The sequence below is a fragment of the Pristiophorus japonicus genome, chromosome 19 (genome assembly GCF_044704955.1).
Source record: "Pristiophorus japonicus isolate sPriJap1 chromosome 19, sPriJap1.hap1, whole genome shotgun sequence".
Classification (NCBI taxonomy): domain Eukaryota; kingdom Metazoa; phylum Chordata; class Chondrichthyes; family Pristiophoridae; genus Pristiophorus; species Pristiophorus japonicus.
The window spans coordinates 18,926,371-18,953,308 of NC_091995.1; the positions used below are offsets into that span (position 1 = coordinate 18,926,371).

The window sequence follows — 26,938 nt, forward strand, 5'->3', positions numbered from 1 at the left end:
CAGGCGCTATGCCAGGCGCTATGCCAGGCGGAAGGGGTGAAGTTCGGGATCGCGGCGCTCGCGTGGCGTTGCGCACTCGCGACGTTCACCAATTGGGCGGCTCTAGAGTGAGCAGCGCTGACTGATAGCGCCGCCGCTAAACCACCAAGGAAGTTCACGGGCGCTAACGGGTGGCACTAAGTTACTGAATTTCTAGCCCAATGTCTTTGCGATTGCCGCATTTTATTTTGTGATCTGCGTTGATCTTATCAAATCAATATTTGAAGGATTTGCTGATGGGGTGAGATGAAGAGGGGTGGCGGTGAGGCTGGTGTGGGAGCATAAACACCGGCATAGACCTGTTGGGCCGAGCGGCCTGTTTCTGTGCCGTCGGCTCGATGGAATTTGATGCAATACAACAACAACTTGTATTTATTTTGCGCCTTTAATGCAGTAAGTCGTCTCAAGGCGCTTCACAGGAGCATTATAAAAGACCAACATTTGCCACCAAGTCATATAGGGGGAAATTAGGGCAGACAATCCAAAGCTTGGTCAAAGAGGTCGGTTTTAAGGAACGTCTCAAAGGAGGAAAGCGAGATGGAGAGGTTTCGGCAGGATATCCCAGAGCTTGAGGCCCAGGCAGCTGAAGGCACGGCCACCGATGGTTGAGCAATTGTAATCGGGGATGCTCAAGAGGGCAGAATTAGAAGAGCGCAGATATCTGGAAGGAGTGGGTGGGGCTGGAGGAGATTACAGAGATAGGGAGGGGCGCCAGTCAATTGATTATACATCTGGTCCTACTGTTATATCATCTAGCGTCTTTGTGGTTTGGAGATGTAACGGTTCATCTCTTTCCCCAGAAGTCTTGATCTTGGTAGTTGCAACGTGGCTGGTACAAGGAATGGGAGCTAGTGACTTTTTCAGAAGGGGTCACACATTGGGAGGAGGGGTGGGGGCACCGCGGAAGATGCAGGTCCAGAGAATTTTCATGACACTTGTGTCATTCTCCCACCATCCTCCCCTCCCCCCCCCCCCCCCACCCTGCGTTTCTGTTGCTCCATCCTGTTGTTTGTGCTCATCCATCCTGTTGTTCATCCACCCTGTTGTGTTCCCTCCTCTCCGACAGCTCTTCTGTTAAACAACCCAGCCTATCACCTTTTACTCTCTGCAAAGCCTCATCTGATTGGAGCCCCTGGCTGCTCTAAGGACCAGCTTAAGCCAATGAACACTGATGGTAAGGACCTTGCAATGTATGCACCTGTGACTACGCTCGCAGGTTTGTCGAGCGGTGCAGCGGAAGCGTGCTGGGCACATAACCCAGAGGTCAATGGATCAAAAGCATTCTCTGCTAGCAGGAAGATTAACTTTTTTTTAGCCAGGATGTCCCTAGAGATGGAGCACGCGGTGTCCACCAGTACGCTCGCAGCCTTCCGCGAGAGGTGGGCCGCGGAGGGACTGGAGTGCATCATCACCCCCGGCAACCAAATTTTAATTTGATGTTAATGTCCAAAGTTTAATTTGTTTTAATTGTCGGTTTTCGTGCCCCCGCCCCCCCTTTTAGCCAGGGGGCACTTGTATAATTTGTGTTTTTAGTGCCCTCAAAAAAACCCACAAGGGGACACTTGTTTGAAAGTGTTTGGAGTGCCCCCCCCCCTTTAATCAGGGGGCATGATTTAATTGTTCACAACAAAATAGTTGTAGAGCTGTTGCATTGGGAGTGGCGTAGCCAGTCACGTGATGTTCACAAGACTCAATAAAACCCCAGCCAGTTGGATCCAGTTCATCCACGATGAGGCGTACGGTTGTGAGCCTGGTGGACAAACTGGTAATGTGTCGTGTGATTGTTAAACCGTTGCTAATAAACCAAGAAGTTCTTAATAGCTTAAATAAAAACAGAAAATGCTGGAAATCTCAGCGGGTCAGGCAGCATGTGTGGAGCGAGAAACAGAGTTAACATTTCGGGTCTGTGACCCTTTGTCAGAACCCGAAGCCCGAAACGTCAACTCTGTTTCTCGCTCCACACATGCTGCCTGACCCGCTGAGAATGCCAGCACTTTCTGTTTTTATTTCAGATTCCAGCCTCTGCCGTATTTTGCTTTTTGTGTTTGTTCTGAATAGCCATGTGCTGCTATGAATTGTTAAACAAAGAAGCCATGAAGCAAATACATCACAGACCTCACTAAATTGGGATGGTGGTTGGGATGGGACAGGACGGGACGGGAAAGGGGTATTGGTGGAAGAGGTGGTTTAGGGGGAAGGATGTGAATGTTCAGTCCGTTGGGAAACATTCCCTTCACTCCTGAAATGCTGTTCACGTCGCATGTCGACAGATAGAGGCGGCAATTTGAACCTAACTCGCCCATCGGGGAAACTGATGGGATTAGGTGGTTTTGCGTCCCACCCGATTTAACTCTCCATTGAAGTCTACAGAGGGGTGATATTGGGCCGGGGTGTAAAAACGGGCGTTCCGCCCGATCCTATGGTTATCCCGCCCGGCAAGTCGGGGTTACAATGACCACCTACGAGTTTACTTTATTTTTTATAATGATTGATGACCCTGTAAAACTGAATCCACATCTGATTAGAGCGGTGCAAAGCTAAAATGGCCGAGTTATATTCCTAATGTTAGACAGAAAGACTTGCATTTGTACAGCGCCTTTCACGACCACCGGACGTCGCAATGTGCTTTACAGCCAGTGAAGTACTTTTGGAGAGTAGTCACTGTTGTAATGTAGGGGAACTGTGGCGGATAATTTGCGCACAGCAAGCTCCCACACACAGCAATGTGATGATTGACTAGATAATCTGTTTTTTTTAGTGATGTTGATTGAGGGATAAATATTGGCTCAAGACACTGGGGAGAACTCCCCTGCTCTTCTTCGAAATAGTGCCGTGGGATCTTTTTCATCCATCCACCTGAGAGAGCAGACAGGGCCTTGGTTTAACGTCTCATCCGAAAGACGGCACCTCCGACAGTGCAGCGCCCCCTCAGCGCTGCACTGTGAGTGCCAGCCGAGATTTATCTGCTCAAGCCCCCGCAGTGGGACTTGAACCTCCGACCTTCTGACTCCGAGGCGAGAGGGTGCTACCCACTGAGCCACGGCTGGCACTAATGTTAACAAAGGGCTGATCGTAGCTGGCTCTTTGCTGCCGTTATAAAGTGGCAGTGAGGCAGCCGGGCATGTCCCCACCGAGCTGACGTGACATCAGAGTACCTCACTGCGCTGACCTCACGACCACCCGTGTGAAGTTCACCGCTCTGTCAGGCCACCCCCAACCCCCGCGTTCGTACCTAGTGTCGGTGTCAATGAGGCGGGTGAATTAGTACAAGGAACGGCAGTAGAATGGGTGCCATTGGGCCACACAACGGCGATGCCCTGCCAGGCCTTGTAAGGGGGATGGAGTATAAAGGTAGGGAAGTGTTACAACTGTACAGGGTATTGGTGAGGCCACACCTGGAGTACTGTGTACAGTTTTGGTCTCCGTATTTAAGGAGGGATATATTTGCATTAGAGGCAGTTCAGAGAAGGTTCACTAGGTTGATTCCTGCGATGAAGGGGTTGTCTCATGAGGAAAGGTTGAGTAGGTTGGGCCTGTACTCATTGGAGTTTAGAAGAATGAGAGGTGATCTTTTTGAAACATATAAGATTATGAGAGGGCTGGACAGGGTAGATGCAGAGAGGAGGTTTCCCCTCATGTTGGAATCTAGAACTAGAGGGCATAGTTTCAGAATACGGGGTTGCCCATTTAGAAACATAGAAACATAGAAAATAGGTGCAGGAGTAGGCCATTCGGCCCTTCTAGCCTGCACCGCCATTCAATGAGTTCATGGCTGAACATGCAACTTCAGTACCCCATTCCTGCTTTCTCACCATACCCCTTGATTCCCCGAGTAGTAAGGACAGAAATGAAGAGGAATTTCTTCTCTGAGGGTTGCAAATCTATGGAATTCTCTACCACAGAGAGCTGTGGAGGCTGGGTCATTGAATATATTTAAGGCGGAGATGGACAGATTTTTGAGTGATAAGGGGGTAAAGGGTTATGGGGAGCGGGCAGGGAAGTGGAGCTGAGTCCATGATCAGATCAGTCGTGATCTTGTTGGGTGGCGGAGCAGGCTCGAGGGGCCGTATGGCCTACTCCTGTTCCTATTTCTTATGTTCTTATGGTAGAAGGCTGGTTTGTGCTGTGTAGTGGAGGCACTGGGATAGACAAAACAAAACAAATAGCATGACCGCCCAAGCTGGATTTCAACCCCACTGTACTGGAATTATGCTGGTCTCCCCCAAGGATCTATTCTTGGCCCCCTCCTATTTCTCATCTACATGCTGCCCCTTGGCATCATCATCCAAAAACACAGCGTCAGTTTCCACATGTACGCTGATGACACCCAGCTCTACCTCACCACCACTTCTGTCGACCCCTCCATGGTATTTAAATTGACATTTTGCTTGTCCCGACATCCAGTTCTGGATGAGCAGAAATTTGCTCCAATTGAATTTTGGGAAGACCGAAGCCACTGACTGCACCCTCCCATTGGCATCTGTCTGCGTGCGCAACCTGGGTGTCATATTTGACCCTGAATTAAGCTTTCGACCACACATCAGCAGCATAACTAAAACCGCCTATTTATACCTCAGTAACATCGCCCGTCTCCGCCCTTGCCTCAGCTCATCCGCTGCTGAAGCCCTCATCCACGCCTTTGTTACCTCGTGACTTGACTATTCCAACGCACTCCTGGCTGGCCTCCTACGTAAACTAGAGGTGATCCAAAACCCGGCTGCCCGTGTCCTAACTCGCACCAAGTCCCACTCACCCATCACCCCTGTGCTCGCTGACCTACACTAGCTTTCAGTAAAACCGCGCCGCAATTTCAAAATTATCATCCTTATTTTCAAATCCCTCCATGGCCTCACCCCTCCCTATCTCTGTAATCTCCTCCCACAGCCCCCCGAGATGTCTGCACTCCTCTAATTCTGCCCTCTTGAACATCCCTGATTATAATCACTGAACCATCGGTGGCCGTGCCTTCTGTTGCCTGGGTCCCAAGCTCTGGAATTCCCTGCCTAAACCACTCTGCCTCCCTACCTCTCTTTCCTCCTTCAAGATGCTTCTTAAAACCTACCTCTTTGACCAAGCTGTTGGTCATTGGCGCTAATTTCTACTTGTGCGTCTCAGTGTCACATTTCTATCTCATACACTCCTGTGAAGTGACTTGGGACGTTTCACTACGCTGAAGACCCGATATAAATACAAGCTGTTGTTTTGAAAGCCACGATTGAGTCTGCCTCCACCACCCTCTCGGGCAGTATATTCCCGATCCTAACCACTCGCTGGGTAAAAAAGTTTATCCTCGTGTCGCCTTTGGTTCTTCTGCCAATCACCTTAAATCTGTGTTCTCTGGTTCTCGACCCTCCTGCCAACGAGGAACAGTTTCTCTCGATCTACTCTGTCTCGACCCTTTGTGACACCGCTATCAAATCCCTTCTCGATCTTCTCTGCTCCAAGGAGAACAACCCACAGTTTCTCCAGTCTATCCACCGTAACTGAAGTCCCTCATCCCTGGAACCATTCTCATAAATCTTCATCCCTGGAATCACTCACGTAAATCTTGTCGTGACGTAGGCACCTGCGAGCATGCTCACAGGTTTGCGGAACTGTTGCACTGTGAGTGGCTTAGCCGGTCACGTGATGTTCACAAAACTCAGCAAAATCCCGGTTAATTGGGTTCAGGTTCCCCGCGATGAGGCGTGCCGTTGTGCACCTGGTGGATGAACTGGTAGGGTTCAGTTTGACGGTTAAACCTTTGCTCATAAACCAGCTGGTTCTTTACAGCAAACCGTGTAGCTGTGAATTCTTCAGCAAAGAATCCATGAATCAAATACACTGCACTCGTAAATCTGTCCGCTGATTGGGAGCCCTTTCTTGATGGGAGTGAACAGAGGTGGTGGGCGACAGTTATGCTGATGGGGTGAGGTGAAGATGGGTGGGAGGAGGAGGCTGGTGTGGGACGTGAACCAGTTGTGCCGAATGGCCTGTTTCTGTGCTGTAAAATTCAAGAAATAGTTTCTGCGCGTGACCGCCCAATCGAATCCCCAGATACAGACGGGCGCAGATACGATGGTAAGTACTGTAGGGAATCAAATACGGCCAGGGTGATCTCCCGGACTAGTTTTGATCGCCTGGATGGGTCGGAGAGGAATTTTCCCAGATTTTTCCACCCCCCCCCCCCCAATTGGCCTGGGTTTTTATGCTTTTTGCCTCTCGCAGGAGATAGCATGGCTCCAGTTGGAATGGAATGGAGTGGAGTCTAGAATGTTTCGGAGCAAGAGTGTTGCAATTGTGTGGGGCGGACTGGTTGGACCAGATGCTCTTTACCTTTCTGCCATTGTTCATTGTTCACAGGTTTATATGTAACATTCAGGGCTGCTGACCGAGGGCCGTGTGGCTCTTTGTCGGCCAGCGCGGACACAATGGGCCCAAATGGCGGCCTCCTGCGCTGTAAATTTCTATGTTTCTGTGGGTGTTTCTTCTCGTGATTATTCATCCTATATCCCCCTTTTTGTTCATTCCCAGCATGCAACGGGGAGTACGCAGAGCCCGACCTCACCAAGATGACCTCCCAGGCAGGCTTCCCGAACAGCGTACCACATTACGCCGAGGCGGACATCATCAACCTACAGGGAGTAACCGGCAACAACACCTACGCAGTGCCCGCCATCACCATCGACGCGCTGGCCGGAAAGGACATCGCCGTCGGCGAGTTTCCACGGCAACGGCTCATTTTCCGGGAGAAGCTGGGAGAGGGACAGTTTGGGGAGGTAAGTCTCGCGGGGGGAGTGGGGGGCTGAGGGAGGAGATTTTAATCGGTCTCTATATATAAAAAAATGATGAGGCTTGAATTCTTCGCAGCCCGGTAGGCTTTTCCGACAAGATTTTTGACTTGCCGATCATTTGAAAAACTACAAACCCCAAGCACAAGTGCCAGCCATAAAGCAATGGCAGGTAGCCCGAGATCACAATTCAGTGAAGCAGTGATTCAGTAATGGGACGGAGCCCATTCAGTTAACCCAGCGCTGGCCACAACGGCGCAAATCAGTGAGATGACTATGCACAGTTCAATCACAGAATCGTAGAACGAAACAGCACCGAAGGAGGCCATTTGGCCCATCGTGCCTGTGCTGGCTCTCTGAAAGAGCTGTCCAATTAGTCCTGAACCCTCTCCCCTCAAACCCCCCCCCCCCTCGCTCTTTCCCCATGTTATAAATGCACTTGTGCGTATGCTCACTAGTTTGTAGAGCTTGTTGCATTGTGAGTGGCTTAGCCAGTCACGTGATGTTCACAAGACTCAATAAAACCCCAGTCAGTTGGGTCTGGGGTCACCCACGATGAGGTATGCAGTTGTGAGCCTAGTGGATGAACTGGTAATGTGTAGTGTGATGGTTAAACCGTTGTTAATAAACCAACTAGTTCTTAATAGCAATGTGTTGCTATGAATTCTTAAGCAAAGAACTCATGCAGCAAACATATTACACCCCATAGCCCTGCAAATTTTTTCTTTATCCAATTCCCTTTTTGAAAGTTGCTATTGAATCATCTACCACTGCCCTTTCTGGCAGTGCATTCCAGATTATAACAACACTGTGTGACAAAATGTTTCCCATGTTGCCTCTGGTTCTTTTGCCAATCACCTTAAATCTGTGTCCTCTGGTTACTGACCCTTCCGCCCATGGGCAACAGTTTCTCCATATTTATTCTATCAAAAACTATCATGATTTTGAACACCACTATTAAACCTCCCCTTAACCTTCTCTGCTTTAAGGAGAACAACCCCAGCTTCTCCAGTCTCTCCAAATAACTGAAGTTCCTCATCCCAGGAACCATCCTAGCAAATCTCTTCTGCACCCTCTCTAAGGCCTTCACATCCTTCCTAAAGTGTGGTGCCCAGAATTGAACACAATACTCCAGCTGAGGCCCAACTCGTGTTACAAGAAGATTTAGCATAACCTAGTTTTGGTACTCTATGCCTCTATTAATAAAGTCAATAATCACTTATGCTTTTTCACAATCTTCTTATTTGTCCTGCTACCCTTAAGATTTGTGTACTTACACCCCCAGGTCTCTCTGTTCCTGCCCCCCATCCCCTTTAAAATTGTACCATTTGGTTTATATTGCCTCTCCTCATTGCTCCTACCAAAATGTATCACTTCACACTTCTCTGCGTTAAATTTCAACTGCCCCTAGGTTTTGGTCTTTACCTCCAGGGCAGGCAGTGCGCAGAGAGGTGTTGGGGAGGATGATGTGCCAATAACAGAAGTAGCCTGATTTCCCTTTTTATTTAAAACCATACAAGGACTATCAGGAATATCCGTATTTAAGGAAGGATATACTTGCATTGGAGACTGTTCAGAGAAGGTTCACTCGGTTGATTCCGGAGATGAGGGGGCTGACTTATGGGGATAGATTGAGTAGGTTGGAGTTCAGAAGAATGAGAGGTGATCTTATTGAAACTTATAATGATGATATTTCCACTCAGAAGGCAAACTAGGGGACATAGTCTCAGAATAAGGGGGCCGCCCATTTAAAACAGAGATGAGGAGGAATTTCTTCTCTCAGAGGATTGTAAATCAATGGAGTTCCCTGCCCCGAGAGCTGTGGAGGCTGGGTCATTGAATATATTTAAGGCGGAGATAGACAGATTTTTGAGCGATAAGGGAATAAAGGGTTATGGGGAGTGGGCGGGGAAGTGGAGCTGAGTCCATGATCAGATCAGCCATGATCTTATTGAATGGCGGAGCAGGCTCGAGGGGCCAAATGGTCTACTCCTGCTCCTGTTTCTTATGTTCTTATGTTCAGGCGGGCTCTGTAATTGAGCGTGTAATGGTACTGCCCGATTTCGCAGTAACCAGAGGAGGGTAAGTAACCAGAGGACACAGATTTAAGATAATTAGCAAAAGGACCAGAGTGGGGGAATGAGGAGTTTTTTTGTTCAGTGGCGAGTTGTGATCTGGAACGTGCTGCCTGAAAGGGCGGTGGAAGCAGATTCAACAGTGACTTTCAAAGGGGAATTGGATATATATTTGAAAAGGCAAAACATTGCAAAGCTATGGGGAAAGAGCAAGGGGAGTGGGATCAATTGGAGAGCTCTTTCAAAGAGCCGACATGGGGACAATGGGCCGAATGGCCGCCTCCTGTGCTGTAAGATTCCATGACCTCACATACACCCGACAGACACCTGCGGATCATATCATGGCATTGCACGGGGCTTTCCTTCCTGAGCAGATCTGGCGGCATTCTTTGAGAAGTCAGTGGAGGGGGGGAAAACACACTAAAGCCAATAACTGCTCCCCCTCGATCTCTTCCAGGTTCACCTGTGTGAAGTGGACAGCCCTCAGGATCTGGAGAGCCTGGGATTCCCCTTCAACATCCGCAAAGGGCGCCCCCTGATGGTAGCGGTGAAAATGCTGCGCTCGGATGCCACGAAGAATGCCAGGTGGGCCACTGGCCGTTGCAGACAGCTGACCTTCCCTTCTCTTCATCCGCAGCATGGAGGGATCGGTTCGACTCTCTCCCGCTCGGAAACCCCGCTTTTTTATTTTGCTCATTGCACTTCGCAGCTGAGTTCAGTCCCTCCACCAGAAAACGGGCCGGTTGACAGGCTAATGGATCTCAAGGTAGACAAGTCCCCTGGTCCTGATGAAATGCATCCCAGGGTATTAAAAGAGATGGCGGAAGTTATAGCAGGTGCATTCGTTATAATCTACCAAAATTCTCTGGACTCTGGGGAGGTACCAGCGGATTGGAAAGCAGCTAATGTAACGCCTCTGTTTAAAAAAGGGGGCAGACAAAAGGCAGGTAACTATAGGCCGGTTAGTTTAACATCTGTAGTGGGGAAAATGCTTGAAGCTATCATTAAGGAAGAAATAGCGGGATATCTAGATAAGAATAGTGCAATCAAGCAGACGCAGCATGGATTCATGAAGGGGAAATCATGTTTAACTAATTTACTGGAATTCTTTGAGGATATAATGAGCATGGTGGATAGAGGTGCACCGATAGATGTGGTGTATTTAGATTTCCAAAAGGCATTCGATAAGGTGCCATACAAAAGGTTACTGCAGAAGATAAAGGTACGCAGAGTCAGAGGAAATGTATTAGCATGGATAGAGAATTGGCTGGCTAACAGAAAGCAGAGAGTCGGGATAAATGGGTCCTTTTCGGGTTGGAAATCGGTGGTTAGTGGTGTGCCACAGGGATCGATGCTGGGACCACAACTGTTTACAATATACATAGATGACCTGGAAGAGGGGACAGAGTGTAGTGTAACAAAATTTGCAGATGACACAAAGATTAGTGGGAAAGCGGGTTGTGTAGAGGACACAGAGAGGCTGCAAAGAGATTTAGATAGGTTAAGCGAATGGGCTAAGGTTTGACAAATGGAATACAATGTTGGAAAATGTGAGGTCATCCACCTTGGGAAAAAAAACAGTAAAAGGGAATATTATTTGAATGGGGAGAAATTACATCATGCTGCGGTGCAGAGGGACCTGGGGGTCCTTGTGCATGAATCCCAAAAGGTTAGTTTGCAGGTGCAGCAGGTAATCAGGAAGGCGAATGGAATGTTGGCCTTCATTGCAAGAGAGATGGAGTACAAAAGCAGGGAGGGCTAGATGGCCTACTCCTGTTCCGAGTTCTTATGTTATGTTAACCTCCCGCGGGGTGATATCCTTTCCTGGATTTCAATATGAAAGGATTCTTAGGAACATAGGAAGAGGAGTCGGCCATTCAGCTCCTCGAGCCTGTTCCGGCATTCGATGAGATCATGTCTAATCTGCGACCTAACTCCGTATACCCGCTGTTGCCCCATAGCCCTTGAAACCTTTGATTAACAAAAATCTCTCACACTTAGATTTTAAAATTAACAATTGACCAAGCATTAATTGCCATTTGGGAAAGAATTCCAAATTTTACCACCCTTTGCATGTAAAGATGCTCCCTAATGTCACTCCTGAAAGGCCTGGCTCTAATTTTTACACTATGCCCCCTTGTCCTAGACTCCCCAACCAGCAGAAATGGTTTCTCAGTCTTCATTTCAGAATCTTCAACCTAACCATTATGTTTTCGATATGACCTCACCAACACACGGGCTTTAAGATGGCTGATAACTTCAGGAAGCCTGTTAGGTGACCTGTTCCCTCTTTATTGTTGTAAACAGCAATGGCTGCAATGCCACAGTAGTCCACAGGTGGCGTTATATTGATTACACTTTTCCTTCCTTAATGAATAAGTAATTATAATAAACAATCATCATACATAAATTGCACGGTTATACATAAAATATATGGTCTTATTTTGCCATATTTACAAATCAAGCTTAACCACTTGTTTTCTGTGGATACCTTTGCTCTCGAACAGAATCTTCCAAACATGGTGTCAATTTAGACTCATTCTAGGCTGATCCTGAGGAAAGTTTTCCTCCAACGTGTACCCTTAATTTACATTTGAACCCTCTACAACTTCAGACTGTTTGTCTGCCTGACTCGGACTCGGACTTAAATTCTGACTTTCTTTTGGACTTGTTTCCAGAAAGGCACTTGTCACTTGCGTATTAAAGGATTAACGGATAGGAGGTGAACCAGGCTCTTCGGCATCCTATTTGAGCTTACGACGCCATATCCTCTCCATCACAAAGGAGTGTACTCCCACCATGCCCCCCCCCCCCCCCCAAAGTGTGCTCTTCATAAACTCTGCTGCCCGTACCCAAACTCGCACCATGTCCCTTTCCCCCATCACCCCTTGTGCTCGCTGACCGACATTGGCTCCCAGTCCAGCAACGCCTCGAATTTTAAACTTCTCATCCTTGTTCACAAATCCCTCCCTGATCCCGCACCATCCCTATCTCTGTATCCTCCTACTGCCCTACAACACTCCGAGATCTCTGCGCTCCTCCAATTCAGGCCTCTTGCGCATCCCTGACTTTCATTGTAACACCATCGGTGGCCGTGCCTTCAGTTGTCTGGGCCCTAAGCTCTGGAATTCCTACCCTAAACCTCCCTACCTCCCTCTCCTCCTTTACGACATTGCTTAAAACCTACCTCATTGACCAAGCTTTTGGTCGTCTGTACTAATATCGCCTTATGTGGCTCGGTGATCAAAGTGTTGAATGATAATCGCTCCTGTGAAGCGCCTTGGGATGATTCACTATGTTAAAGGTGCTATACAAATGCAAGTTGATGTATAAAGCTATAAAAATGGAATCCCTGTGGCAAGCGCGTGAACATAAGGACATAAGAAATAGGAGCAGGAGTCGGCCATTTGGCCCCTCAAGCCTGCTCTGCCATTCAATAAGATCATGGCCGATCTGATCCTGGCCTCAACTCCACTTCCCTGCCCGCTCCCCATAACCCATGACTCCCTTATCGTTCAGAATAAGAGAGGCCAGTGTTTGACCTTTGTCTTTCTATCCACAGGAACGACTTCTTAAAGGAAGTGAAGATCATGTCACGGCTAAAGGATCCCAACATTATCAGGTTGCTGGGTGTGTGTGTACGCGATGATCCCCTCTGTATGATTACAGAGTACATGGAGAATGGAGACCTTAACCAGTTCCTTGGTAACCATGAGCTGGAGGAGAAGATTGCCACTGCAAGTAACATCCCGAGCATCAGGTTAGAACTGGTGGTAGCAAAGGAGCAGCAAGCGCTTCAGGTCACCTCTCAGTCTTCTCTTTTCCAAAGAAAAGAGCTCATCTGTTTAATCTTTCCTGACAGTTATAACCTCTCTGTTCTGGTAACATTCTCGTCAATCATTTTTTGCACCTTCTCCAGCGCCTCGATGACCTATTGTATAACATGGAGTCCAGCACTGTGCACAGTACTCCCAAGTGTGGTTTAACCATGCTTCTATACAAGTTTAACATAACTTCTCTGCTTTTCAAATCTGTTAATGGCCTCGCCCCTCCCTATCTCTGTAACCTCCTCCACAGCCCTACAAGGCTTTTAGATCTGCGTGTTCCGCTAATTCTAGCCTCTTGAGCAAACCTGATTTCAATTGCTCCACTATGAGTGGCGGAGCTTTCAGCTGCATTGGCCCTAAACTCTCTCATTCCCTCCCTAAACCTTTCTGTCTCTCTACCCCTCTCTTTCTTTAAGATGCTACCGAAATGAGCTTTTGACCACATCCGCAGCGTAACTAAGACCGCCTGTTTCCACCTCTGTAACATCGCCCGTCTCCGCCCCTGCCTCCGCTCATCTGCTGCCGAAACCCTCATCCACGCCTTTGTTACCTCTAGACTTGACTATTCCAAAGCACTCCTGGCTGGCCCCCCACACTCCACCCTACGTAAACCAGAGGTGATCCAAAACTCGGCAGCCCGTGCCCTAACTCGCACCAAGTCCCGCTCACCCATCGCCCCTGTGCTCGCCGACCTACATTGGCTTCCGGTTAAACAATGCCTCGATTTCAAAATCCTCATACTTGCTTTCAAATCCTTCAATGGCCTTGCCCCTCCCTATCTCTGTAATCTCCTCCAACCCTCCCGCCCCCCCCCCCCCCCGGCCCCAAGATGTCTACACTCCTCTAATTCTGCCCTCTGGAGCATCCCTGATAATTATCGCTCAACCATCGGTGGCCGTGCTTTCTGTTGCCTGGGCCCTAAGCTCTGGAACTCCCTCCCTAAACCTCGCCACCTCTCTACCTCTCTTTCCTCCTTCAAGACGCTCCTTAAAACCTACCTCTTTGACCAAGCTTTTGGTCACCTGCGCTAATTTCTACTTATGTGGCTCGGTGTCAAATTTTTCAGCTCAGAACACTCCTGTGAAGCGCCTTGGGCCGATTCACCACGTTGAAGGTGCTATATAAATACAGGTTGTTGTTGTTGCTAAAACCTACATTTTGGATATCCATCCCGATATCACCACCCGTGGCTCGGTCTGAAAAATATTTTTACTGATATCGCTGTTATGAAGCGCCTTTTGACATTTTACTGCATCAAAGGCGCTATCTAAATGCAAGTTGTTGTTTCAGTTCCATACGTCTCTGCTTTTCAAGAATGCTGTTCACCCTCTCTGCGTCTCTCTCTCTCTCTCTCTCTCTCTGTCTCTCCCTCAGTTACCCGAATCTGGTGCACATGGCCTGTCAGATTGCCTCGGGCATGAGGTACCTTGCCTCGATGAACTTCGTGCACCGCGACCTCGCTACGCGCAACTGCCTGGTGGGCGAGAGCTACACCATCAAAATTGCCGACTTCGGGATGAGCCGGAACCTGTACGCGGGGGATTACTACCGGATCCAGGGGAGGGCCGTGCTTCCCATTCGTTGGATGGCTTGGGAGAGCATTCTGCTGGTGAGTGGCGATGATGATGATGAGGGAACTGACTATTGACGCACGCCTGGTCTTTATTCTCCCGCTGTCCGTCTTCGAGATGAGACGTAGAGAGTCGGGGCGGGGGAGCAGCTTTAATCTCCAACAACAATTGACTACATGCCGGGAATAAGATTGAATGAACAGTTAAAATTATTTTTACAGGGTCAGCCTTGGCTCAGTGGGTAGCACACTCGCTCTCGGAGTCAGAAGGTTGTGGGTTCAACTCCCACTCCAGTGACCTGAGCACATTAATCTCGGCTCATGCCCCAGCGCAGTGCTGAGGGAGTGCTGCGCTGGTCGGATTGCTGTTTTTCGGATGAGACATTAAACCGAGGCCCTGTCTGCTCTCTCAGGTGGATGTAAAAGATCTCGTGGCACTATTTCGTAGACGAGTTATCCCCGGTGTCCTGGGGCCAATATTTATCCCTCAATCAACATAACAAAAACACATTATCTGGTCATTATCACATTGCTATTTGTGGGAGCTTGCTGTGCGCAAATTGGCTGCTGTGTTTCCCACATTACAACAGTGACTACACTTCAAAAGTAATTCATTGGCTGTAAAGCGATTTGAGAGGTCCGTTGGTTGTAAAAGGTGCTATATAAATACAAGTCTATCTTTCTTTCTTCTTAACCTAACCCACCCGTCAGGAAACTGACGGCATTGGTGAAACACTCTCACTCCGATCTTGGCAGAGAGTGAATTACAGCCAATGAAGTACTTTTTGATCTGGAGATTCCCAACTCACGGCGTGTCACTTCAACCCCTGAACTCGCTGGCCGGTTTGCGTGTTAATAGCGGCGTGAACGCGGCTGTTAATTTTTTCCAGCGGGGTGTGGCCCGACCCAATTGCTCCGAACCGCGTGTCGCAGAGCGCACCCGCCAGAGCCCGAGCAAGTATCGTGAGTCGCCGTTGTAATGTATTTGCTGCATGGGTTCTTCGCTTAAGAATTCATAGCAACAGACTTGAGAACTAGTTGGTTTATTAACAAAGGTTTAACAATCACACCACACATTACTGGTTCATCCATTAGGCTCACAGCCGCATACCTCATCGTGGATGACCTAGACCTAACTGGCTGGGGTTTTATTGAGTCTTGTGACCATCACATGACTGGCTAAGCCAGAGTGCAATTATTTTAGTAAAACAATAAATCAAATGCCCCCTTATTAAAGGGGCACTAAAACCGACAAATTAAACAAATGAACTTATTTTTTAAAAAATGGTTCAAATTAAAATTTGGTTACTGGGGGTGATGATGCACTCCAGTCCCTCCGGTGCCCACCTCTCGCGGAAGGCTGCGAGCATATTGGTGGACACCCTAGCTCGAACGTAACTGCGGAAGAGAGGCAGGCTGTCGGGCTGAACGCCCACTGCCTGGACCGGTTAATGGCCACCTTGGCCAGGCCCAGGAGCAGTCCTACGAGGAGAGCAACAGCTCCACAAACCTTTGAGCGAACTCACAGGTGCATGCTTTACAGCCATCATTGTAGGTGAAGTGAGGTGCTGTTGATGGCAAAGGGATGTTGAATTTTCCACTTGTGATCCATTTTCCTACTTGTGATCCCTTCCCATTGCAGGGAAAGTTCACCACCGGCAGCGACGTCTGGGCCTTCGGGGTCACGTTATGGGAGATCCTGATGCTGTGCAAAGAGCAACCGTACTACCATCTAACAGACGAGCTGGTCATCGAGAACGCTGGTGAATTCTTCCGCGAGCTGGGCAAGCAGGTAATGCCGGGGAAAGGGGTCAAACGGCACAGGGGTTTCGGGAAGGGAACAGGAGTCGGCCATTCAGCCCCTCGAACCTGTTCTGCCATTCTTACTTCGGCAGTCCCTCGTATCGAGGATGACTTGCTTATACATCAAAAAGGGATGCGGTCACAGGTGTTACAATGAAGGACCTGATATTCCAGGTTCCGAACTACATATTGAAGGCTGGAAGATTCCTGTGCGTGGCTTTTTTTTTTTAAACATATGGTTACACACCAGCCACCACGCGGGCTTGACAGAGCTAGGTCTTTGTCCAGTGGCAGTGTGGGCTGGCCCGTGCTGCCCCTGGGCCCTCGCCTCTTCTGGGCCCCGAGCTCACGCCTCTCCTGGGCCCCCATCACGTCGCTCTGCAATCTCTCGCCGCTCCTGCTGTACCTGCCCCGGCTCCAATTAGCAGCCTGAATTATGGCAACGTCCAATCTAGTCGCCCTCCCCCAATCATCGCTCCACCATTACACAGACGTTTACCGCACAGGAACAGGTCATTCGGCCCAATTGGTCCGTGCCGGTCTTTATGCTCCACACGAGCCTCCTCTCACCCTAACAGCATATCCTTCTAATCCTTTCTCACTTGTGTGTTTATCTAGCTTCCCTTTAAATGCATCTGTGCTATTCGCCTCAACCCTTCCATATGGTAGCAAGTCCCACATTCTCACCACTCTCTGGGTAACAAAGCTTCTCTAGAATTCCTTACTGGATTTATTAGTGACTATCTTATATTTGTGACCTTGATTGGACACATCTTCTCTCCATCTATCCTGTCCAACCCCTTCTTAATTTTAAATACCTCTATCAGGTCACTCCTCAGCCTTCTCTTTTCTAGAGAAATTAGATCGTGACTGATCTATATCTTAACTCCATTTATCCTCCTTGGTCCCATATTCCTTAATACCTTTATCCAACAAAAATATGTTAATCTCAGTTTGGAAGTATTATAAGAACATAAGAATTAGGAGCAGGAGTAGGCCATTCAGCCCCTCAATCCTGCACTGCCATTCAATAAGATCATGGTCACGGAAGTCGTTAATAGTGGAACACACTACACACTAGAAACAAAAAGCATCAAGGGGTATGGGGAAAAGTGGGAATATGGTGTTGAGATAGAGGATCAGCAATGATCATATTGAATGGCGGTGCAGACTCAAGGGGCCGAATGGCCTACTACTGCTCCTATTTTCTATGTTTCTATGAACATAAGAACGAGGAGCAGGAGTCGGCCATATGGCCCCTCCTGCCTGCTCCACCATTCGATAAGATCATGGCTGATCATCGACCTCAACTCCACTTTCCGGCCCCATGTCACCTTGATTGCCTTAGTGCCCTGTTTCTTATTATTTAAGGAGCGATATCCTTGCACTGGAGGCAGTTCAGAGAAGTTTCATGAGGATGATAGAAGGGGTTGTCATATGAAGAAAGGTTGAGCAGGTTGGGCCTGTAATCATTGGAGTTTAGAAGACTTAGAGGTGATCTTATTGGGGGGGGGTGGGGCTTGATAGGGTAGATTCAGAGAATGTTTTCCCTCATGGCAGTGACTAGTGGGGTACCACAAGGTTCTGTGCTGGGGCCCCAGCTGTTTACATTGTACATTAATGATTTAGATGAGGGGATTAAATGCAGTATCTCCAAATTTGCGGATGACACTAAGTTGGGTGGCAGTGTGAGCTGCGAGGAGGATGCTATGAGGCTGCAGAGTGACTTGGATAGGTTAGGTGAGTGGGCAAATGCGTGGCAGATGAAGTATAATGTGGATAAATGTGAGGTTATCCACTTTGGTGGTAAAAACAGAGAGACAGACTATTATCTGAATGGTGACAGATTAGGAAAAGGGAAGGTGCAACGAGACCTGGGTGTCATGGTACATCAGTCATTGAAGGTTGGCATGCAGGTACAGCAGGCGGTTAAGAAAGCAAATGGCATGTTGGCCTTCATAGCGAGGGGATTTGAGTACAGGGGCAGGGAGGTGTTGCTACAGTTGTACAGGGCCTTGGTGAGGCCACACCTGGAGTATTGTGTACAGTTTTGGTCTCCTAACTTGAGGAAGGACATTCTTGCTATTGAGGAAGTGCAGCGAAGATTCACCAGACTGATTCCCGGGATGGTGGGACTGACCTATCAAGAAAGACTGGATCAACTGGGCTTGTATTCACTGGAGTTCAGAAGAGTGAGAGGGGACCTCATAGAAACGTTTAAAATTCTGACGGGTTTGGACAGGTTGGATGCAGGAAGAATGTTCCCAATGTTGGGGAAGTCCAGAACCAGGGGTCACAGTCTAAGGATAAGGGGTAAACCATTTAGGACCGAGATAAGGAGAAACTTCTTCACCCAGAGAGTGGTGAACCTGTGGAATTCTCTACCACAGAAAGTAGTTGAGGCCAATTCACTAAATATATTCAAAAGGGAGTTAGATGAAGTCCTTATTACTCGGGGGATCAAGGGGTATGGCGTGAAAGCAGGAAGGGGGTACTGAAGTTTCATGTTCAGCCATGAACTCATTGAATGGCGGTGCAGGCTAGAAGGGCTGAATGGCCTGCTCCTGCACCTATTTTCTATGTTTCTATGAAGGAATCTAGAACTAGAGGGCATAGTTTCAGAATGCAAGGTCGCCCATTTCAAACGGAGATGAGGAGGAATTTCTTCTCAGAGGATCTTGAATCTTTGAAATTGTCTGCCCCAGAGAGCTGTGGAGGCTGGGTCATTGAATATATTTACGGTGGAGTTAGACAGATTTTTGAGCGATAAGGAAGTAAAGGGTTATGGGGAGCGGGCAGGGAAGTGGAGCTGAGTCCATGATCAGATCAGCCATGATCTTATTGAATGGCGGAGCAGGCTCGAGGGGCCAAATGGCCGACTCCTGCTCCTATTGCTTATATTTTTAATGTTACGTTATGTTTTGAGAATGGGGTTAACTACTCTCGTGCTCCCACTTGTGTTCCCGCAGGTGTACCTTCCCCGCCCGGTGATTTGCCCGCAAGCTCTGTACGATGTGATGGTCCGCTGTTGGTGCCGGGACTCGAAAGACCGGCCAACGTTTCAGCAGATCCACCAGTTCCTAACAGAGGACGCTATGAATATGTTGTAAGGGGACTTCCAGCGCGCATACTGGATGGCATAATCTCTGCGGTGACCAAGATGGAAAGACGATCACAGAAAAAGGGGGTCTTTTGGGAGCCAACAGCGCTGCCGAAACTTTCTTTTGGGGGGCCGTGGGGGTGGGGTGGGGGGGTGGGGTAGGTTAATCTCTGGTGTTTGATGGTCACTTTTCTTCAATTCTGGAGCAGCCATCCGAAGAATGGAACTTGAGTGAAACCCAATCTTATGCACTTAGTCTATCGGTCGTTACATTTCGTCTTGCTTCCCGGAGTAGAAACTGACGTATTCGATTCCGACACTCCCGATCGATTTGCCTACGACTGCTGTTCCCCCAACGAGAGGACACTCAATACTCTTCCAAAACTGAGCTCGGGTGCCAATTGTCCCCCCCACCCCCCCCAGGGCAAAAGCCTGGGAAAGGCGGTGGGGGGGAGGGAGGGGGGGAAATGCCTGTTGAGGATTGATTGAAGGTAGCACTCCCTCCTTGTCGGGAAACACTGGAACTTGAAACTTTGCGTCGGGTGAGAGTGTTCCACTACATCTCTCTCCCTTGCAAAGATTATCACGCGTTTCATCTCAGCTTCAATACCAATGAGGCGCCATCACTGTTGGGACGTTCCACGCGTCATCTCACCTTTGTTCAAGCCTTGGACACATCGTACTACTGTGATACAGAATGTTTTTTTTGACTACTAAGAATTCAAGTGACCGTCGGACAAAGAGAAAATATGGATATGTGGCAAGAAGTTATAATACGGAGAAAGCGAGGAAGAATGGGACAGATTGGCCAACCATTCAAAGTCAATGGATGGGAGACCTAGAATATGTGTGTGTGTATCAGAATGAGAGAGGCAAAGTTGCTGTTATATTGTTTACTACAATCACAGGAAGAAGAAGTAGTAGAATTGGATTGTAGGTCCAACTCCGTCAAGAATGTTGTGATTCGCCAGCCCAGTTTAACTCGAGAACACAACTACTACTGAAGTGGAGATTTGTTTTTCCTCCCGCCGCCCCAAGGAGGCCGCCAAGGGAGCTACAGGATGAATTCATGATGGATCACGGAATTCCTGCAGCATTGGCTTCCCAATCTGGGCCATCATTGGGATTACTGTAAAATGACTTGGATCTGCACCCCCCCCTCTTCCCCTGTAATGAGAGGAGGGGTTCACGATGCTAGGGTCTGCTCTTAAAGCAACGCGCGATGCTTTAGCCAATCATCAGACGGTACTTACTAATAGCATTAAGAGACACTTGTACTAATCAAATCGACAGACTTTCCAAACGACTACTTGGTAGTATCTAGTAGGACCTCCAGCAAGTGCTTTAGGGATGGTTTCATTTGCTGCGCACCGAATGAACTGCAAATTGGATTGGTGATTTATTTTCTTAGCGCGGGTAACTATTGCTTTGGGTAGAGGCGGCGAGGGCATGAATTCGGACAGTGGCCCGTAAACACTGCGTATCACCTGGTTCTTTGAGCTGGAAGGCTGGAGGACGGTTGAAGAGAGCTGGCCATTAATGAGAGATTGCCTTCAATAGGAAGCACCCCGATAATGTCGATGAGGGCCAAGAAACTACTGAGAGGGGCCACTTCCGATGTTGGAGGCGTCCGAGGAGGGGATAGATCCGTAGAGCCACTACTGATTAAACATCTGACTGACTACTGCATAGAAAGACAACCACAGACTTAAATGACTTCATTGTGCACTGTAGCACTGCTTCGATTATCCCGGAGTTCCACTGCCTTGAGCTTTCCCTGTGAACCCTTGAGCTTTCCCCACCGCGGCTTAGCGACACGAACATCAGCACATCAATCTGAGACGAAGCAAGCCATCGCCTCCATGGGCCGGTTCTCAAATCGGGCAGAGGATTTAATTAGGGAGGGGTGATTTCAACCTAATTTGGCTACACTCGTGGGACAGGGTCCCATCAATTGAGGGCCTGTTTCGAGTCTTTGCATGGCTCGTCCAGAAAATCATCATAGGCCAAGGAGGGCCACGGGTACTCGGCTGCGAGGGGAGGGCCGGGTTGATCTTTCCTGAAGTCGGGCGGCCAGCACAGGTCTCGCCCAGCATTGGAAGCCACCCCCAAGATAGAGGCGAAACTGGGTCAGTGTCGCGAGGTTCAGGTTAATCACCCTTTAGTCATAGAATCATAGACATTTACAGCACGGAGGGAGGCCATTTCGGCCCATCGTGTCTGCACCAAGAGCTACCCAGCCTAATCCCACTTTCCAGCTCTTGGTCCATAGCCCTGTAGGTTACGGCATTTCAAGTGCACATCCAAGTACTTTTTAAATGCGATGAGGGTTTCTGCCCCAGTGCATTCCAGACCCCCACCACCCTCTGGGTGAAAACATTTTCCCACAAATCCCCTCTAAACCACCTACCAATTACTTTAAATCTATGCCCCCTGGTTGTTGGTCCCTCTGCTAAGGGAAATAGGACCTCCTTTCCACTCTGTCTAGGCCCCTCATAATTTTGTACACCTCCCCTCTGCCTCCTCCATTCCAAAGAAAACAACCCAAGCCCATCCAATCTTTCCCCATCCATGCATACAAAGCTTTATTATAACAGACACGCGTTATTACAACAAACAAATACATCAATGATAACGAACAAATAACCAACCAGGTACGACAACGACAATTATTTAGACTCACACCCCTGTATGGAACCCGACCTTGGGGCTCTGGTAGTGAAACCTGGGACAGTTTTCGACTGTTCGTCGATGGGCTGCTCCTCAAGTGTCCTTTATGACATCACCAATTTGGAGAATCTTTTCTTGGCCCCTGATCCCGTGGAATGGGAGAGGCTTCCTATCCCCGGGGTAACCCCAAATGATTACCCCCACCCTCGGTTGCGTTCAAATCGCCTGGCCCACGATCTTGATTGGTAGGGTCTAGTTCGGTCAGCCCTCTGGGAGCGAGTCTGAGGCAGTAGGGCTTTTTTCTGGGCCCTCGTCGCATTTTCCCTCATTTTCATCCCACAGGATCAGGCGGACTGCCGGCCTTTCAAGCCGCCCATTTTTAGTCTCCATTGCAGGCAGCAGAGAGCAATACTGGCCGGGGGTGGAAAATAGCGTTCCGCCCAATCCCCTGGCTTTCCCCGCCCACTGAGCAAGGTTAAAGTTACCATTCGTTCCATTCGGTTGAAGTTTGCAACCACTGAAATGAGATTTTCCGACTGTAGTTTGAATTTCTGCTTGCGCTTCTCGTTGCTTACGTGAGCAGAGCACCTCACTGTTCCTGTGCATTATTGACCCTTCATAGTTACGTAAAGTTGCAACGAGTCTGCAGCACAGAAACAGGCCATTCGGCTCTGCAGGGTCCACTCTGCAGTTGTCGCCACACCAGCCTCCTCCCGCCCCTCTCCATCTCAGCCTATCAGCATATCCTTCCATTCCTTCCTCCCTCATGTGCTCATCCAGCCTCCCCTTGTTCCCATTAATTGCTGCACAGCAAATTCTGGGCTAGAAACGACACGGGGAGCTATTACCATATGGTGATCATGAAGCTTGTCGGATTGTCGTTAATAACCCAACTGGTTTACTTTAGGGGAGGAAATCTGCTGCCATTACCCGGTCTGGCCTACATGTGACTCCAGACCCACAGCAACGTGGTTGACATCTTAGCTGCCCTTCTGAAATGGCCTAGCAAGCCACTCAGTTGTCGCCCCCACCTTCTCGAGGGCAGTTAGTGGTGGCCAACAAATACCGGCCTTGCTAACGATGCCCACATCCCGTGAACGAATACATTTTTTAAAACGAGGCCATTCGGCCCATCGTGTTTGTGCTGGCGCTTAGAGTGATTCAAAACCAATCTCGCTGCCACGCCCTCCTCCCAATGACACTGTGTCTTCCTCTGCTTCAGGACCTCCTACTCTGGCAGCCCTCCCAATATCAATGGGCGGAATCCAGGGCGATTCGCAATTATTTTTGAGGTTTTTCCTCGTCCCAGTTTCTTAATTCAGATAAGATTTCACTAGCACAACCGTTAGCTTTGGGCAATTCCAGGTGCATGGCAGGGAGCACCTGTAACCCAACAGAAAACTGATGGAATCAGATAACCCAACCCCCTGCCCCCTCACCTTCCCCTGTCAAAATACATAAACTGGTCTCGGCTTCCCGGGAATATAAAAGGTTAAAGGGGAATTTGATTGAGATTTTTAGGAATTTGGAAGAAATTGATGGGGTAGATAGAGAGAATTTCTTCCCGCTGGTGGGGGAGCCGAGGACAAGGGGACATAACAAAATCAGAGCCAGGTTCAGGAGAGAAGTCAGGAAACACTTCGCCACGCAAAGGGTGGTAGAAATGTGGAACTCTCGCCCACATAAAGCAGGAGACGTGCGCTCAATTAATCATTTTAAATCTGGGAGCGATAGATTTGTGCTCGACAATGGTATTAAGGGGATATGGAACCAAGGCAGGTGGATGGAGTTAAGATACAGATCAGCATAATCTCACTGAATGGTGGAACAGGCTTGAGGGGCTGAATGACCTCCTCCTGTTCCTATGCTCCCCTATATTAACAAGCCTGTCAGATTTTCCTTTCTATTGGCCTCAGTGGAAAATAAAATGGGGCAGGGTATAAAATGGGAGGCCGACCCAATGCTGTAAGTTACCCATGGAAGCTATTGGTTGAACTGATAAGAGTCCTGGTTGGGAGATGCATAAAGCCTTGCTCCTGGCAGCATTGGGGCTACTTTGTGAATACCTGGGGTTCCTTCACCACCATTCTCAGATAGACGTTGTGCTTCATTCAACCCCACCCTGTTTCCATAACAATGACTGTTTCTAAAGCTTTAGGCCCTCAGTGCTTCTCTCGGTCTGACGAGATGCATTGAGCTGTCTACGGAACTCAACTACTGATCAAACTAAACGTTATAAACATTCGACCCAGAAGCTAGGAACATGGTGGACGTGTTTTTGAATCGTGTAAAGAGTAGCTGGTAATCCGGATGTTAAAAATTATTGTCGGTGTGTAAGTATTTGTGTAGTGTAGATGTTTAACAAATGTTGGTTATTGTGACATGTTGATGGATAATTTTTTTTTTTCTAATCCTTTTGTCTTATGCTGGATTCGAAGTGTCCTGGATTCTGTTGAGGATGTGTACATATTTTACAAAGAAATTTTTACAGTAATATATATGAAATCACTTTGGAGCTTCTCTGTAGGTCCTATTCATGCTTGCATTTTTCTAGATGTTTGTAATAAAGTCTCCTTTGACTGGTTAAAAAATACACGCATGGCAATCGTGTTATTAACTCTTCCTTTTTAGGTAACCAGCTGTGGCTCAGTGGGTAGCACTCTCGCCTCTGAGTCAGAAGGTTGTGGGTTCAATTCCCACTTATGAGCACAAATATCTCATCATCATAGGCAGTCCCTCAAAATCGAGGAAGACTTGCTTCCACTCTGTGAATTCTCAGGTGACTGAACAGCCCAATAAGAGAACCACAGTCTCTGTCACAGGTGGAACAGACAATTGTTGAAGGAAAAGGTGGGTGGGACTAGTTTGCCGCACGCTCCTTCCGCTGCCTGCGCTTGGTTTCTGCATGCTCTCGACAATGAGACTTGAGATGCTCAGTGCCCTCCCGGATGCTCTTCCTCCACTTTGGGCGGTCTTGGGCCAGGGACTCCCAGGTGTCAGTGGGAGTGTTGCATTTTATCAAGGAGGCTTTGAGGGTGTCCTTGAAACGTTTCCTCTGCCCACCTGGGGCTCGCTTGCCGTGTAGGAGTTCCGAGTAGAGCACTTGCTTTGGGAGTCTTGTGTCAGGCATGCGGACAATGTGGCCCGCCCAACGGAGCTGGTCGAGTGTGGTCAGTGCTTCAATGCTGGGGATGTTGGCCTGGTTGAGGACACTAATGTTGGTGTGTCTATAAGAACATAAGAATTAGGAACAGGAGTAGGCCATCTAGCCCCTCGAGCCTGCTCCACCATTCAACAAGATCATGGCTGATCTGGCCGTGGACTCGGCTCCACTTACCCGCCCGCTCCGCATAACCCTTAATTCCCTTATTGGTTAAAAATCTATCTATCTGTGACTTGAATACATTCAATGAGCTAGCCTCAACTGCTTCCTTGGGCAGAGAATTCCACAGATTCACAACCCTCTGGGAGAAGAAATTCCTTCTCAACTCGGTTTTAAATTGGCTCCCCCGTATTTTGAGGCTGTGCCCCATAGTTCTAGTCTCCCCGACCAGTGGAAACAACCTCTCTGCCTCTATCTTGTCTATCCCTTTCATTATTTTAAATGTTTTCATGAGATCACCCCTCATCCTTCTGAACTCCAACGAGTAAAGACCCAGTCTACTCAATCTATCATTATAAGGTAACCCCCTCATCTCCGGAATCAGCCTAGTGAATCGTCTCTGTACCCCCTCCAAAGCTAGTATATCCTTCCTTAAGTAAGGTGACCAAAACTGCACGCAGTACTCCAGGTGCGGCCTCACCAATACCCTGTACAGTTGCAGAAGGACCTCCCTGCTCTTGCAAATCCCCGAGAGGGATGGAGTACAAGATCTTGCGGAGACATCATTGGTGGTATTTCTCCAGCGATTTGAGGTGTGTACTGTATATAGTCTATGTCTCTGAACCATACAGGAGGGAAGGTATCACTACAGCGCTGTAGAGCATAAGACCACAAATATCTAGGCTGACATGCCCAGTGCAGTGCTGAGGGAGCTTTCTTTCGAATGAGCCATTTTAATGTCCTCAGTTTAATGTCCTGTTAGCTGGGTTCCCACGCAGCCGGCTTGCCAATAGTCAAACCACGGGTGCGCCATGTTTTGAATGGACTGCGCAGCCCCTTTGAAGGGGCCGGGTGACCCCAAAAAAATAACTGGGAAAATTGCCGACGTCCCGTCTGCCCTCTTGGGAGGACATTAAAGATCCCGTGCCACTATTTCGACGAAGAGCCGGGAGTTGGGCCGACCTTTATCCTTCAACCTACATTGCTATAAAAACGGATTATCTGGTCATTACCGCGGCGCTGTTTGTGGGATCTTTCTGTGCGAAAATTACCTCCTGCGTTTCCTACATTAAAACAGTGACTACACTTTTTAAAAAAAAATGCTTCATTGGCTGTAAATTGCTTTGGGACATCCTCAGGTCGTGAAGGGCTCTGTATAAATGAAATTGTGTCCTTTAGTGCCTTTTAGTAAAAGGCAATAGTCAATTCTCACCCTTAGTGGGTCTTCAATCTCTTTTGTAGCTCGTAATAACCTAAACAATTAGAGGAACATAAAGAGAACTGCGGTGGTGCTAGATTCGGGGAACCATGATGTTACATAAGAACATAAGAAATAGGAGCAGGAGTAGGCCACCTGGCTCCTCGAGCCTGCTCTGCCATTTAATACGATCGTGGCTGATCTGATCATGGACTCAGCTCCACTTCCCTGCCCGCTCCACATAACCCTTTACTCCCTTATTGCTCAAAAATCTGTCTATCTCTGCCTTAAATATATTCAATGACCCAGCCTCCACAGCTCTCTGGGGCAGAGAATTCCACAGATTTACAACCCTCAGAGAAGAAATTCCTCCTCATCTCAGTTTTAAATGGGCAGCCCCTTATTATGTCTCCTAGTTTTAGTTTCCCCTATGAGTGGAAATATCCTCTCTGCATCCACCTTGTCGAGCCCCCTCATTATCTTATATGTTCCGATAAGATCACCTCTCATTCTTATAAACACCAATGAGTACAGGCCCAAACTACTCAACCCATCATAAGTCAA

General features: G+C 48.4%; 1 protein-coding gene across 4 annotated transcripts in view; it reads left to right on the forward strand.

Annotated features, from left to right (window-relative positions):
* The window catches only part of LOC139229763 (discoidin domain-containing receptor 2-like), a 182,145-nt gene extending 157,714 nt beyond the window's left edge, over positions 1-24,431 (forward strand). For 3 of the 4 annotated variants that reach the window (XM_070861338.1, XM_070861341.1, XM_070861339.1), the window contains 7 exons: positions 1,106-1,213; positions 6,553-6,797; positions 9,342-9,469; positions 12,447-12,644; positions 14,086-14,320; positions 15,924-16,073; positions 19,054-24,431. In XM_070861338.1, coding sequence (XP_070717439.1) covers positions 1,106-1,213; positions 6,553-6,797; positions 9,342-9,469; positions 12,447-12,644; positions 14,086-14,320; positions 15,924-16,073; positions 19,054-19,194 — 1,205 coding nt within the window. In that variant the 3' untranslated portion in view covers positions 19,195-24,431. The remainder of the gene's footprint in view (positions 1-1,105; positions 1,214-6,552; positions 6,798-9,341; positions 9,470-12,446; positions 12,645-14,085; positions 14,321-15,923; positions 16,074-19,053) is intronic. The other variant, XM_070861340.1, reaches the window with a different exon arrangement.
* Positions 24,432-26,938: the final 2,507 nt, after the last annotated feature.